The sequence below is a fragment of the Sminthopsis crassicaudata genome, chromosome 2 (assembly GCF_048593235.1).
Source record: "Sminthopsis crassicaudata isolate SCR6 chromosome 2, ASM4859323v1, whole genome shotgun sequence".
NCBI lineage: Eukaryota > Metazoa > Chordata > Mammalia > Dasyuromorphia > Dasyuridae > Sminthopsis > Sminthopsis crassicaudata.
Window position 1 is genome coordinate 280,001,772 of NC_133618.1, and position 15,531 is coordinate 280,017,302.

At 31.5% G+C, this 15,531-nt stretch overlaps 1 protein-coding gene across 4 annotated transcripts in view; it reads left to right on the top strand.

Annotated features, from left to right (window-relative positions):
• The window catches only part of HECTD1 (HECT domain E3 ubiquitin protein ligase 1), a 91,491-nt gene that overhangs the window by 33,440 nt on the left and 42,520 nt on the right, over window positions 1–15,531 (top strand). For all 4 annotated transcript variants that reach the window (XM_074289558.1, XM_074289560.1, XM_074289562.1 and 1 more), the window contains exons 9-15: window positions 5,132–5,246; window positions 5,758–5,932; window positions 8,066–8,204; window positions 8,366–8,536; window positions 9,000–9,222; window positions 14,234–14,497; window positions 14,584–14,660. In XM_074289558.1, coding sequence (XP_074145659.1) covers window positions 5,132–5,246; window positions 5,758–5,932; window positions 8,066–8,204; window positions 8,366–8,536; window positions 9,000–9,222; window positions 14,234–14,497; window positions 14,584–14,660 — 1,164 coding nt within the window. The remainder of the gene's footprint in view (window positions 1–5,131; window positions 5,247–5,757; window positions 5,933–8,065; window positions 8,205–8,365; window positions 8,537–8,999; window positions 9,223–14,233; window positions 14,498–14,583; window positions 14,661–15,531) is intronic.

Below are 15,531 nucleotides of genomic sequence, written 5' to 3' on the forward strand. Positions count from 1 at the left end.
CCTTTCCTGCTGCCTACAAACATAATCAACTGTCTTCCTCTTCCTTAAAACAAGCAATCTCTTGTTCCTTCCTCTTCCTTCCCTTTGTCTTACTTTCCCTTCAAGCTATTATCCTATTTCTTTCCTCCCTTTGATGCCACTTAAGAAAAAGCTGCCAACTCTAGTTGCCCCTATCCCTTTTCATTTGCTTCGCTATAGCCCTTTATAGTTAGACTTCTAACTTGGTCATTCAACCAAAACTGCTCTTCAAATTACCAGTGACTTTTTAATTGCCAGATGTGATAACTTTTTTCCTTATCTTAGCTTTTTTTCCCCTTTAGGTGAAATTTTCTTTCTTTAAACAGTTATATGAATAAAATAGAGAAAGAAGAGATCAGTGAATGCATCTAAAAAAGCTAGAGAAAGAACAAATTAAAAATCCCCAATTAAATACTACATTAGAAGTTCTCTATCTCAAAGGAGTGACTAATAAAATTGAAACTAAGAAAACTATTAAATTAATTAATAAAACCAAGAGATTGGCTTTATGAAAAAACCAATAAAATATATAATTTAATTAGTAAAAAGGAAAGAAATTGGACAAGCCATTAATGAACTCCCCCCCCCCCCAAAAAAAATCTCTAGGACCAGATGAATTTACAAGTGAATTATACCCAAACATTTAAAAGACAAATAATTTCAACACTATGTAAATTGTTTGGAAAAATAGGTAAAGAGTCCTGCCAAATTCCATCTATGATACAATTATGGTACTTATACTTAAACCAGACAGAGCCAAACAGAGAAAGAAAAAGATTACAGACCAATCTCCCTAATGAATATAGATGCAAAAATTTTAAATAAATAAGATAATAGGAAGGAGATTACAACAATTTAGCAGCAAGATAATACACAATGACAAAGTGGGATTTATACCAGGCATGCAGGACTGGTTCAATATCAGGGGAAAGCTTTTTTTTTTTTTTTTTTTTTTTTTTTTTTTTTAATTTTTTAAAAAATTAATTAATTGAATTAATATTTACAAAGATTTTATGCATAGGTAATTTTCCAGCATTGACAATTGCAAAACCTTTTGTTTCAACTTTTCCTCTCCTCCCCCCCCCCTTTCCCCAAATGTCAGGTTGACCAATGCATGTTAAATATGTTAAAGTATAAGTTAAATACAATCTATGTATACATGTATCAGGGAAAAGTCTTGCCAACCTATCAATAACAAAACTAACAGAAATCAAATAATTATGTCAGTAGATGCAGAAAAATTTTTTGACAAATACAGTACCCATTCTTATTAAAATGATAAATCACATCTATCTAAAACCATCAGCAAGTATTATTTGTAATGGTGAAAAGCTAGAAGCATTTCCAATGCATCAGGGGTAAAACAAGTATACTCAGTTTTGTGCTAGAAATGTTGGCTTTAGCAATTAAAAAAAAGAAAAGGAAAGGAATTAGGATAGAGATGAAAGAAGGTAAAACTATCAGATGATATGATGATATACTTAGAGAGTCCTAGAGTATCATTCAAAAACCTACTTGAAACAATTAACAGTTTTAGAAAAGTTGTAGGATATAAAGTAAACCCACAGAAATCATTAGTGTTTCTGTATGTTACCAAGAAAACTCAATAGCAAGAAATTCCATTTAAAATAACTGTATTCAAAATAAAATATTTGGGTGTCTACCTGCTCATATGTTCTTTTTCTGGATAATCATCCACATCATACTTTAAATGTAGAGGTACCTCAAGGCTCTATCCTGGGTTCCTATTGCTTCTCTTTCCATGTTCTTTTTTTTTTTCCCTCCTGAGGCTGGGGTTAAGTGACTTGCCCAGGGTCACACAGCTAGGAAGTGTTAAGTGTCTGAGACCAGATTTGAACTCGGGTCCTCCTGAATTCAGGGCTGGTGCTCTATACACTGTGCCACCTAGCTGTCCCTCCATGTTCTTTTAATCTCAAGAGTTCTGGTAGGGATGGTATCTTTATGAATCCTATATAACACTAATATTTCTCCTATCTAATCTATTTCTAGTAGCCTATTGGACATTGGACAAATTGAATGTCCCAGAAACATGAATTTAATATATTTAAAACCAGTTTCCCCAAATTCACTTGTCTTCAAAATGTATCTAGTTCTGGCATGGCTGGTGTCATAGTGGAATTATCCTTGAGTTATTTAGATTCTTCCCCTCCCCCCCCAAATAGTATTTTATTTTCCAAATACATGTAAAAGTAGTTTTCAACATTTGTTTTTGTAAGACTTTGTGTCCCAAAATTTTTCCCCCCTTCCTAAGACAGCAAGTAGTCTGATGTAGGTTAAATATGTGCATTTCTTTTAAACATATTTCCATATTTGCCATGCTGTTCAAGAAAAATACCAAAAGAGAAAGAAACAAACAAAAAGGTGAAAATAGTATGCTTCGATCCATATTCATTCTCCAGTGTTCTCTTTCTGGATGCAGATGGCATTTACCTTATTGAAAAGAGCCAAGTCTATCCTCGTTGATCCTCACATAATTTAGTTGTTACTATGTATAATGTTCTCTTGGTTCTGCTCATTTCACTCAGCATCAGTTTATGTAAGTCTCTCCAGGCCTTTCTGAAATCAGCCTGTTAATCATTTCTTACAGAATAGCAATATTTCATTACATTCATATGCCATAACTTATTCAGCCATTCTCCAACTTATGGGCATCCTCTAATTTTCAAGTCCCTGGTCACTATGAAAAGGGCCACTACAAACATTTTTGCACATGTGGATCCTTTCTTCTATTTTATGATCTCTTTGGGATATAGATCCAATAGTGACTTGCTGGATCAAGGGGTATACATAGTTTTATAGCCTTTTGGATGTATTTCCAAATTGCTCTCCAGAATGGTTGGATTAGTTCACAACTCCACCAACAATGTATCAGTGTCCCAGTTTTCCCATATCCCCTCCAACATTTATCATTATCTTTTCCTGTCATTTTAGCCAATCTGAAAAGTATGAAGTGGTACTTCAGAGTTGTCATAATTTGCATTTTTTTACTCAGTAATGATTTAGAGTATTTTTTAATATGACAAGAGGTGGTTTTAATTTCTTCATCTGAAAGTTATTTATGTCCTTTGATCATTTATCAATTGGGGAATGATTTATATTCTTATACAGTTGAGTCAGTTCTCTGTGTAACTTTAGAAATGAGGCCTTTATCAGAAACACTGGATGTAAAAAAATTTCACAGCTTTCTGCTTTTCTTCTAATCTTGGCTGCATTGGTTTTATTTGTGCAAAACCCTTTTAATTTAATGTAATAAAATTATCCATTTTCCATTTTATAATGTCCTCTAGTTCTTCCTTGGTCATAAATTCCTTTCTTCTCCAACAGATCCGAGAGATAAACTGTTGTTTGCTCTCCTGATTGTTTATGTTATCACCCTTTATTTCTAAATGCATTTTGACTTTATCTTGGTATACAGTGTTAGATATTGGTCAATGCTTAGTTTCTGCCATCCTGTGTCATATTCTTTTTTTTTTTTTTTTTTTTTTTTCTCCTGTGTCATATTCTTAACCTTGGAATCATCTTTAACTCTATTCAGGGCTGTTGCCTTTTCAGTTTTGTTTTATGTATTCAGTACTTTGCCAAGTTTCAGATATACTTCTACCACATTTGTTGTGCATGATTTCTTTCTCTTTTATTTTTCTTCCTCTCACTATCCTAGTTCAGGCCTCACAAAGACTTGCAATAGGCTCTTAGTTGGTTTACCTGCTTTTCAGTTTACTCTCCTACAATTGCAAAGTAATTTTCTGAAAGCAGAGGTCCAACTATTTCATTTTCCTGCTCAAGAACTAGCATCTTTTGTTTTTATATATATATAAATAATATATATCTGATAACATATTGTATAATGTATTACTATATATAATATGATAACATAAACTTCTGTTTTAAATTTAAAACTCTTTACAGTCTGTCTTCAATCTTTCTTTCTAGTCTTTATATTTCTCTAATATATTTAATTTTCAGATATTTCAGCCAACCTAAACTTCTTATATTCTTCATACACATCATGAGATTTTTCTTCTCTGCTCCTTTGTATTAACTGTCCCCCCATTCCCAGAATGTATTACCTTATTTTCTTACCTTTTAGAATTCTTAGTTTCCTGTGAAACAGCTCAAGTGTTATCTTTTATATGAAGCCTTTCCTGACATCTGTTGTTAATAATGCCTCATCCTTCAAAAAATTACTTGTATGTCCTTTTTGGTCTCAGATCCTTCAGCATGCTGAAGAGCTTTTGTTTATCTGAGTCATATATACTGATATTTTACTGAAATTTATTAAATATTTATTGCTTCATTTAAAATAAACTCATTATATATATTTATATATTTTTATGAAAACTTTTCCAAAGCAAAATTTAGTGGGAAGAGAGAGATTTTTTGCAAATCTCTTTAATGTATGACATAATCGAAGATAGTTGGATTTTTCTATCTACTTCTGCTGTTTGTGGTGATATATTGTTTTGGTTGGAGTATATGGTCTTACAGTTGGTCTTACATAGTAATGTGGTTAGAAAAGAGAGGTATATAATATTATAGTACTATTATGAAGCTAGTTTTTGTACCCTGAAAAATGGTCTCAGGGGTTACCAGGGATCTAAGAATTACACTGTGAGACTCATTGGATCAAAAGAAGTTGAGGGGCAGCTAGGTGGCGCAGTGGATAGAGCACCAGCCTTGAATTCAGGAGGACACATGGAGTGTTTTAGATATATGGTGATTTGACTTCGGAACACTGATTTTTTTTTTTTTTTTTTTTTTTTGAGGTTGTGGTTAAGTGACTTGCCCAGGGTCACATAGCTAGGAAGTGTTAAGTGTCTGAGACCAGATTTGAATTCGGGTCCTCCTGAATTCAAGGCTGGTGCTCTATCCACTGCCCCACCTAGCTGCCCTCCCCCTTTTTTTTTTAAGAGGACAAGCTGTCTTAAATAGAACCATAGTTTGAAATCTGGTACTAAAACTTAAATTTTAGGATTTTTGATGCTTATAACCTAGGGACTTAGAGTTTTAATTCCTTTTAGTTATAGCTTTGTAAATTCTAGGAATATGCAACTAAAAATTATTGTGGCCAATTAAATTTTTTTTTCCATACTAGACCCTATTAAGACATGGTGCAAACCCTGACTTAAGAGATGAAGATGGAAAAACTCCTTTAGATAAAGCTCGAGAACGAGGTCATAGTGAAGTAGTAGCTATTCTTCAGTCTCCAGGTAAGTAATAACATTTCTTTCTTTTATTCATGTTTTTTAAACTTTCCAGACAATTTGGCTATTAGTTTTTTGCATGCATACTATAATGTGAAGTAGCTATTTAATCTTAGGTAATTAATAGTCTTGCATATTATTTCAGGTTGGGCTTGCTTGACTTGAGTTACTTATAGTTTGGAGAGGTAAATTAGTTAAGTAATTTCAGAGTATTAAATAGCTGCTTAGTTGATAATTTTTTCCCTTTATATTGTTCTAGTATTTACATATAATTTCAAGTTTTGTAATTATTTGTTCCCAAAAGCCAAATCATTATTGGAATTAACAACTTTTAAATATTGTATATTACTAAAATGCATAGTCTAATAAATAAAAACAACTGAATCAGGATTTCAATGACAGCATAAACTTAAAGTGAGTGATAGTAAAACCTTAAATTTTGTTAAATGTTTAAAATTTGTTTGTTATAAAAAGTTTCAGAAATATAGTTTATTGACCAATGCTTATTGGTTTAAAGGTGATTGGATGTGTCCAGTCAATAAAGGAGATGATAAAAAGAAGAAAGATGCAAATAAAGATGAAGAAGAATGTAATGAACCCAAAGGAGATCCAGAAATGGCACCAATATACTTGAAAAGATTATTGCCAGTCTTTGCACAAACATTTCAGCAGACTATGTTACCTTCAATCAGGTAAATGCTTCATATATTTATCATCAGTTTTTCACATTAATGTTAAGTTGGGGGTTATATGACTGACTTTTTAGGCAAACCAAATAAAGCTATTATTATAACTAGAACAAAAGACAGACGAAAACTTGAAGAATTTGTTTTCTGGGTACTTAATTACATTCCATTATTTACAAAGCAGCTTGATTGTTCATCTTTAAAATTCTCATTTCTTTTATGATAAGTTCATCATTTGCTCTAAGTTTCCATATTAATTTCTTAAAATCCTTTACATGCATTTCCATTGTTTTCTTATGATATTAATCCAAAGTAGCAGGGTTTTGTGTTCAAATTATTACACATATAGTTTCCTTTATAGCATTTCAACCTGTGAAGGTCTTGGGAGATATAAATTGCATACTACTGTTACTGTTTAACATTATTTAGTGATATTCTTTGGTGTAATTATCCAATAAATTTGTTAATTTGCCTCTTGAAAAATTTCTTTTGGGATTGCTTACTAACTGCTTATGTACTTTGTATTGTTGGGTTTTTAATATATGAGATGGAGTATTTTTGTATGTTTACATTTTGTATTAGTTTATATTCTCCATAAATACTTTTAAAGTTGTTAATTTTCATTTTAAAAAATAATTCTATCATTTGATGCATTGCCCGTTCTACCTACTCTTATCCCGTTCCCATCTTGGTAAAACACACACACACATACACACCAAATACATGTATATGTCTGAAAATGTCTTTTTCTGTATCTCCTGGAAGTTGTGAGGTGGACCTCAACATTTTTTTTTTTTTTTTTTTTTTTTTTTGGCAGTCAATATTGATGATCAAAGTTTTGAAATCTTTAATTCTTCTTTTCCTTTATGGTTATTTGTATAAATTGACTTTCAAAAATTGTTTTGTACTGCATTAGTTCATATAAGTCTGCCCAAGTTTTTCCGATTTCGTATTTTTCATTTTATAAGGTGTATGGTAATATTCTATTACATTCATGAACCATAATCTTTTTCCCTATTTTCCAACTCAAGATTTATCAACTTTTGCTTTTAATAAGGAATCTTTCCCTTATTTTTTGACCTCCTTTGGAATGAAGATTTGTGTCTAGTAGGGAGTGGATTTTTTCAATATAATTTCAGATCTATTTCTGGAACAGTTGGGACAGTGTATAAATATCTTTTTTCACACAACCTCAGTATCTATCACTAATTTTCATTTTTTGGAATCTTTGTCATGCTTGTGGGTTTGGAGTGAAATTCGAGTTTTAATTTCGCTTTTCTTATTAGAGATTTGAAACCATTCTTTAATAAGGTTTTGTATCAGCTGTGTATCTTTTGATAAATTGCTTGTAGATATTCCTTTACATTTTCCCACAACATGTAAAATCCTATGCCTTTTCCTAGCCTATAAACAAGTGTTAAAATAATTTTATCAAGAGGAAATTTTAAGTAAATTTGAATTAATGTCTCTGTTTTAAACTGAGAATTGCCTTTATATTAAATAGGTTTAAAGATAATTGAATATAAATATTTTTGATAATATTTCATTCTTGACTTAAACATTTTTTATATTAAAAAAATCTTTTTAGTAGTAATATTTCTTATTAAAGTCTAGTATCTTATGACATTTTAAATCTTTCATACTTAAAAGATAGTACTTTAGGGGGCAGCTAGGTGGCGCAGTCGATAGAGCACCAGCCGTGAATTCAGGAGGACCCAAGTTCAAATCTGGTCTCAGACACTTAACACTTCCTAGCTGTGTGACCCTGGGCAAGTCACTTAACCCCAGCCTCAGGGAAAAGGAAAAAAAAAAAAAAAAAAAGATAGTACTTTGGGAATATTTCAGAAAGTTTTAAAAGAAGTCATTGTTGATAATAACTTAAATTATTACTATATGAAGGAAACCAAGAGCATACGTAGCTAATCTTAAATATGTACCCAAGAATAGATACTATTCTTTATTTGCTTATGGTTATCATATTTTGTACTGTGACTTCATAGAGTTCTTTAGGTTTAATATATACACATGAATTTGGGAAATTTTTAATATTTGTTACCATGAAGTTACTTTTGAGTGGTTTTATTTATTTATTTTTTTTTCATTTTAGTTTTATGGGAATAATTTGTTTTTATTTTAAAGGAAAGCAAGTCTTGCTCTCATTAGAAAAATGATTCATTTTTGTTCTGAAGCACTCCTTAAAGAAGTTTGTGATTCTGATGCTGGTCACAATTTACCTACAATACTAGTGGAGATTACTGCCACTGTTCTTGATCAAGAGGTAAATTATTTAATAAAAATTTTTTGGTTTTCATTTTTATATCTTTACAATTCAATTATATATATATTATAGAAATCGTGTGATTTTCATAAGGTAAATGAAATTTAGTCAATCAGAAATAGTGAACTTGTTTTAATTTATTTAAAAATTTTTTTTTGTAGGATGATGATGATGGCCATTTGTTAGCCTTACAGATCATAAGGGATTTGGTAGATAAAGGTGGTGATCTGTTTTTGGATCAACTTGCCAGGCTTGGAGTGATTAGTAAAGTGTCAACCCTGGCAGGACCTTCTTCTGATGATGAAAATGAAGAAGAATCAAAACCTGAGAAAGTAAGTAGTCTTCAGAGCAAAATTACAAATATATTTTTTTGGAGAAGAAAGATATTTGTTCCTATGTAATAATGCACTTAAAAGGTGACCATAAAGCTTGTCAAATGAGAGATGTTAAGTAACATGCATTAGATAGTTTTTTAATGGAAGATCTAGGACTGGAATCTATCTTCCAAACTTTGTCTAGTATCATTGATCTTACATATTCATAATTTAATTAATTGTTTTGGTGTAAATACTTGTCATATTTATAGAAAGTTAATTCCCTATTTATATATATATATGTATGTGTGTATATATATATATATATATATGTATGTGTATATATCCAGTGTATTTGAATGTTTAGAGGTTCTTTTATATCCTAAGTATGTCATTTGTTGGTTAGATTTTACAAATGTTCTCTAAATTATTGTAATTCAGATTATTTTCCTTTTTTCATTTAACTTTTTTACTTGTATAGGAAGATGAACCACAAGAAGATGCTAAAGAATTGCAGCAGGGTAAACCATACCATTGGAGAGATTGGTCAATTATTAGAGGAAGGGATTGCTTATATATCTGGAGTGATGCAGCAGCTTTGGAATTATCTAATGGCAGCAATGGGTGGTTCAGATTTATCTTGGATGGAAAACTTGCCACAATGTATTCCAGTGGCAGTCCTGAAGGTGGATCTGATAGTTCAGGTAACAAACTACTTTTATCCTAAGGTTGTTTTCCACATTTTTAATGGTAGTTTATGTAAAGAAGTGACTTTTAAAATAAATTTCCAATGCTGTCATGGATATATTAATCATCCAAGTTCCATATTATTAAGCAGAGTCATCATTCAGGCAGATTCTTTGCCTCTACAGCTAACTATAATCCTACTACATTGACTTTTTTTTTCCCCACCAATTATAAGGTTTTCACATATCTTTATGAGTAAAGTTTACCTGTGGTGTGCTATCTTCGTGGAAGATATCTGTGAGTTCCAAAGGAATAGTATTTACATATGTAGTCTGCTTTACTCTTTGGTGGATTGTGGTTATATTCATGACCTATCCATGCACTGTGGGCAAAACATCTCATGTGGCACCCATAGCCCCACTTTTCCCTCTAATTTGGCTTATTCATCTCTTAATTTATCCAGAATAGATCAAAGATATATTTCCTTCCCACCCAATAAGGAACCCAATCACATGCACAATTATGTTGCTGTCTTGTCAAACTCTTTTTTTTTTTTTTAACATTCATAAAAAATGTTGATTTTCAAATTTTCTTCCTCAAATCCCTTCCTAAAATGGTGAATGACTTGACATAGGTTACAATCATGCAAAACATATTTCTTTATTAATTGTGTTGTGAAAGAAGACACTGATCAAAAAGGGAAGGGAAAAAAAACCATGAAAAAATAAAGTGAAACATTGTATCCTTTGATCTGCATTCAGAATCCATTAGTTCTTTTTTTGAATGTGGATAACATTTTTTACCATGAGTCCTTGGATCATTTTATTGCTATTGTGTACAGTTTTCTTGTGGTTCTCCTCATTTCACTTTGCAACAGTTTATGTAACTCTTTCTGGATTATTCCTGAAATCAGCCTGCTGATTGTTTCTTATAGAATCATAATATTCTATTACATTCACATTCCACAACTTGTTCAACTATTCCCCAGTTGATGGGCATTCTTTCAATTTTTTGCTTCCACAAATTGCTGCTATAAATCTTTTTGTACAAATAGTTGCTTTCCCCCTTTTTTTAGTTCTCTTTGAAATAGTGGTGGTATTGCTGGATCAAAGGGTGTGCACAGTTTTGTAACTTTAGACATTCACTCAGGGTTTTAGTGGTAAACAGAAATAGTCAAAACACTATAGAAGATAAATTGTAGGAATTAATGTAACATTTAATATAAGGCAAGAGCAAGAATAATCAAGTTACAAAAATTCACTCATAAACACTCATCAGCCAAAAAACACAGTATGGGAGGAGGGTGAGGAGTGGGGAAGTAGAAGATTCATGACGTAAGGAGGCAGATAAGTAGGGAAAGTGAGTATCTGCAGTAGCTCATGACTCTGGGTGTTAGGCCTTAATATCCTGAGTTTGTCAGTATATCCTGACTGTTAATACTCCTTATCTGCTCTTCTGATGAATTTTATGGCTTTCCTGTTGGGGGTTCCTGTTGCCCTTTTCTACTACTCTTGGGGTATCCAAACAATGATAAACTTTCAGTACATATCCACTCTTGGTATAATGTTGAGAATATTATGTTCTCTACCACATTCATATACTATAACCTCTTAAAATATTCTCCAGTCTAATTTATTCTAATTTTTTATCACCACAAAAAAAAAAAAAAGCTGCTATTTTTGTATATGGTTCTTTTTTTCACTTTGATTCTTGTAATTCTTGGGCCAAAGGGTACTCATAGTTTAATAACCTTTTGGGCATAATTCCAAAATGCTTTCCAGGATGATTGGTTTCTGTATTTTGCTTCAGTATATTGTACATTTATCCGTTCTACTGATCTCTGTACTTCTCTATTTCTTATCAGATTTTTACTGATTTCAACTTTATTCCATTTATTCCCTTCATATTCTTGATGTTATTTTCTTCTAGATGAATATATATATATGTATATTTTAGAATTCTAAAAAAAAAAGAATTCTATAAAGTAATTTTTTGGTAGTTTGGTATGATGCTAAATATATGGATTAATTTAGTAATTTTATCATATTTAGTATGTTTTGATATATATATATTCATGAACAATTAATATTTTTTCAAGTTATATCTGTCTTTATGTAAAGAGTGCTTTATAATTGTGTTCATATGATTCCTGTGTATTTCTTGACAAGGATATTCCCAAGTATTTTATGCTGTCTCTAGTTATTTTAAATGGAATTTTTCTTAATTTCTGCTAGTTTTTTGGGATAAAGAATTTTTTAAGATGCTGATGATTTGTGTGGGTTTATTTTATGTCTTGCAACTTTGGTAAAGTTATTGATTATTTGAATTAATTTTTAGAAGACTAGAGTGTTCTGTGTAAAGCATATCTTTTGCAAAAAGTGATAATCTTGTTTTTTCTCCATATAGGCTTATTTCCTCTTTTTTTTTTTTTTTTTTTTTTTTTTTAAATCTTAGCTAGCATCTCTAATGTGGTAGAATGGTAATAATATCCTTGCTTCTCCCAGTATCTTGTTGGAAAGGACTCCCTCTAGTTTATTTAATTCCATCTGTCCCTGTTTTCTACTGTTTTCTTTTTTTATCAGAATTATTGTATTTTGTTAAAATCTTGTTCTTTATCTATTGGTATAAATCTTGTATTTTCATTCTTCTAGTTACTAATATGGTCTGTTCATATTTATACTTTTTCTTAAGCCCCCCCCCTTGAAAAAAAATGAACCAGTTTTGCATTCTTGGTATAAATCCATGCTTTTTGTGATATGCTAATATTTTATAATAAGATTTTTGCATCAATATTCAATGTTCTATAGTTTTCTCTGTTTTGACTCTGCCTTGGTATAGATATCAAGACCATGGTTGAGTCAAAAAAAGAATTTGGCAAGACTCTTTCTCTTACTATTTTTTGAGACAATTTATCATTGGAATTTGTTTTTCTATAAATCCATATGTACTTGGTGATTTTTTTGCACTGAGAGTTCATATATGGCTTGTTCTGTTCTAAGAATTATTGTAGTCCTATGTTACCTGTTTTGTTTATCTGGACATTTTTATATTTCCGTAAATATTTGTCCATTGCTCATATTTGTTAATGTTTCTGTTTTTCTACATTTGCTTTTGGTGTTTTTATTCCTCACCATTTGGTCATTTTTTTATGAAGGTATCATATGCAGCTGAGAAAAAGGCTATATTTTCCCTTTTTATTTATAACTCTTTAAAAGCCTGTCATCTCTAAGTTTTCTAAGTTACTATTCAGTTCCTTCATTTGTTTTTTATTTAATTCTTGGTAAAAACTTGTTTGAGAAGAATGACTTGAGATCCTGTGATGTTAGAACTTTTGTTTTATTTTCCCCTGTAATTCAGTTAGCTTTTTCTTTAAGAATTCAGATGTTATATTTAACATATATTGGATTACTTGCTTTCTAGAAGGGGGCAGGGAGAAGAGAAGGAGAAAAAAATTTGGAACACAAGGTTTTGCAAAAATTGAATGTTGAAAACTTTCTATTTGAAAATAAAAAGCTTATTTTAAAAAGAATTCAGATGTTATGTAGTTTCTTGAAGAATTTCCTTTTAGGAGTTCAGGTGTTATTTGCTGCATATGTGTTTGGTATATTGATATATACTATGTATATGATACTTTTAAGAAAATTTAGTTATTCTATCTATTTTTAGTTGTATTGGTCTATTTTTTTTGCTATTGCTTTTTTTGAGCCCTCTGAAAAACAAATGACCTTGTGACATGTTTAAATTAAATTATTATAATTTTCTCCCTCATTCTAAGATAATAAAGCTGTGGTTTGTAGCATTTGCTTACTTCTGAGGTAAATTATCACACTTAAAAAATTTTTGAACTGGCCCTCCTAGTAGTATAAGGACAGTCCTGCCATTGGTACCCATTTCCATATCCTATAATCATTGGAGTACCTGTGACTTTTTCATGCTTCCTCTGTTTCCTACTCTGGTTCACAGCCTTAGTCTATTTTCAGTCTTTGCATGACCTGTTCCTTTTGTCTGCATATCTTTCTGTCTTCTTAGACCTGTTTGGTGTGAAAAAATGATTCACTTATTCTTTTCCTTGGATTTCCACTTTAGATTTGGTCTGATGTGCTTTCTAGATCTCTGTGGATGGGTTATTTTAAGACAATAGTTTATGGTTTGTTTTTTTTTTTTAAGACAATAATTATGTTACTTGTCTACTCTGACTCTCTATTTTGCTCCTCTTCCAACTCCCATTCCTTCCCCCTTCAAATAATATTGATTCCAGTTTGACCAGTCAGTTCTCCACAAAGGTGATCTTTCCTTTTTTGTTTCTTCCCCTCATACCAGTGAGTGCATCAGAGGGCAACCTAATCACCCCTGTCTAGGTGATATTAGAGAATGCTGAGCCCAGGTAGCCACAGCAGGAAAATTCATCAGGATGCTTTCAGCATCTGCAGATCCTGTCCAACTTTGAGGTAGTCCTCAAAGCTTAGTTACTTAACCTGACTTACTTAGCCTGACATTTTAGGGTATTCTGTCACCATAAATAGCTTTTCTTATAACTTCTTGTGATTCCTGTCTGGAACTCCCATGTTCAGCTACTTCCTCTTTTTTCCTCCTCATAAGCAATAATTTGTTACTAATTAATGACATGAAATATGCAATTCCAACCATGCTTATGTAATCTTCCCCATACTCTGAACAGTTATTTGTTTTTTTTAACCTTTGAAAAAATGAAAATAGTTTTATGCATAGTTATCATTACCTTAGTCATTGCTCTGCATTCCAAAATGGCTTCTCAGAGGCATTCATCTAAAGGGCAATTTTCTATTGGTTCTCACAGTAGTCTGGAGCTCCATCGCCTTATTTGAGAGGCACTTTTCAAATTGATTTCATATAATTTTATCGTACAGATTTTTTTTTTAACAATGGCATTGAAAACATTCATATGAAAAAAGGAATTACGTTGTGATTATGGAAATATCTTGTAAAGAAAGACAAAGCTTTAAAAGGACAAAAGCATAAAAGGGTGCCACTTTTTTTTTTTCTTTATAGAAAGCAGAAGTGAGTTCTTAGAGAAGTTGCAAAGAGCTCGAAGCCAAGTAAAGCCATCCACTTCAAGTCAACCAATACTTTCAGTTCCAGGACCCACTAAACTTACTGTAGGCAATTGGTCACTTACATGTTTAAAAGAAGGAGAAATTGCTATTCATAATTCAGATGGTCAACAGGCTACAATATTGAAAGAAGACCTACCTGGTTTTGTCTTTGAATCTAATAGAGGAACGAAACATTCATTTACAGCTGAAACCTCTTTGGGTAAGTATATTTGTATTAACATTTTGACAAGTAAGAATTCATGTAATTCCTATATTCTGTATGATGATATTGTATATATTTTGTAGGGTCAGAATTTGTCACTGGCTGGACTGGCAAAAGGGGAAGAAAATTGAAATCTAAGTTAGAGAAAACAAAGCAAAAGGTATTTTTCAAGGAATTGTTTTTCTCTTTGTATTAAAATTACTCCCAATAAAGTTTTAAATTCCTTATTATGAAGGTTTGAGTAAAGTAAGTTTTATAATGCAATTTTTGCTATTTTTTCCTTTCTAAATTTACTATTTTCATTTAACTCTCTTCTAACTAAATCTCTTTGCTTTAAATATTCTGTCTAAATAATGTTTTAATAATGGTGATAAAAAGCTACAGTATAGCGAACAGTTTAGATCTAAGATTTAGAGAGATTTTTTTTGGAGGGAGAGATCTTACTCTTCTAAGTTTTGCCACTGATGATGATAACTTAATTGACAAAATTTATTTTATTTTATGTATTTATTTTTGAGGCTGGGGTTAAGTGACTTGCCCAGGGTCACACAGCTAGGAAGTGTAAAGTGTCTGAGACCAGATTTGAACTCGGGTCTTCCTGAATTCAAGGCTGATTGACAAAATTTTAACAGAAATTGGTATTTCTTATGCCTAGTGTGGTTGTAATCCTATAATTTCTGCATGATAGAAATGAGCAGGAAAGGCATTTGGATTTGTAAAAATATTTGACTTCTGTGTTTGCTTTATATCATTATAGTTCTTACAAGTGTTAAGGGTAATGTCCAAGTGGGATTTATACCATTTCTATTAAAAACACTAGAGAGCATAGGAATAAATGGGGTTTTCCTTAAAAAGATAAATAGCAGGGGCAGCTAGGTGGTGCAGTAGATAGAGCACCAAGCCTCAAGTCAGGAGGACCTGAGTTCAAATCTGGTCTCACACACTTAACACTTCTAGCTGTGTGACCCTGGGCAAGTCACTTAAACCCAATTGTGTCAGGAAAAAAAAAAAAAGATAAGTAGCATCCATCT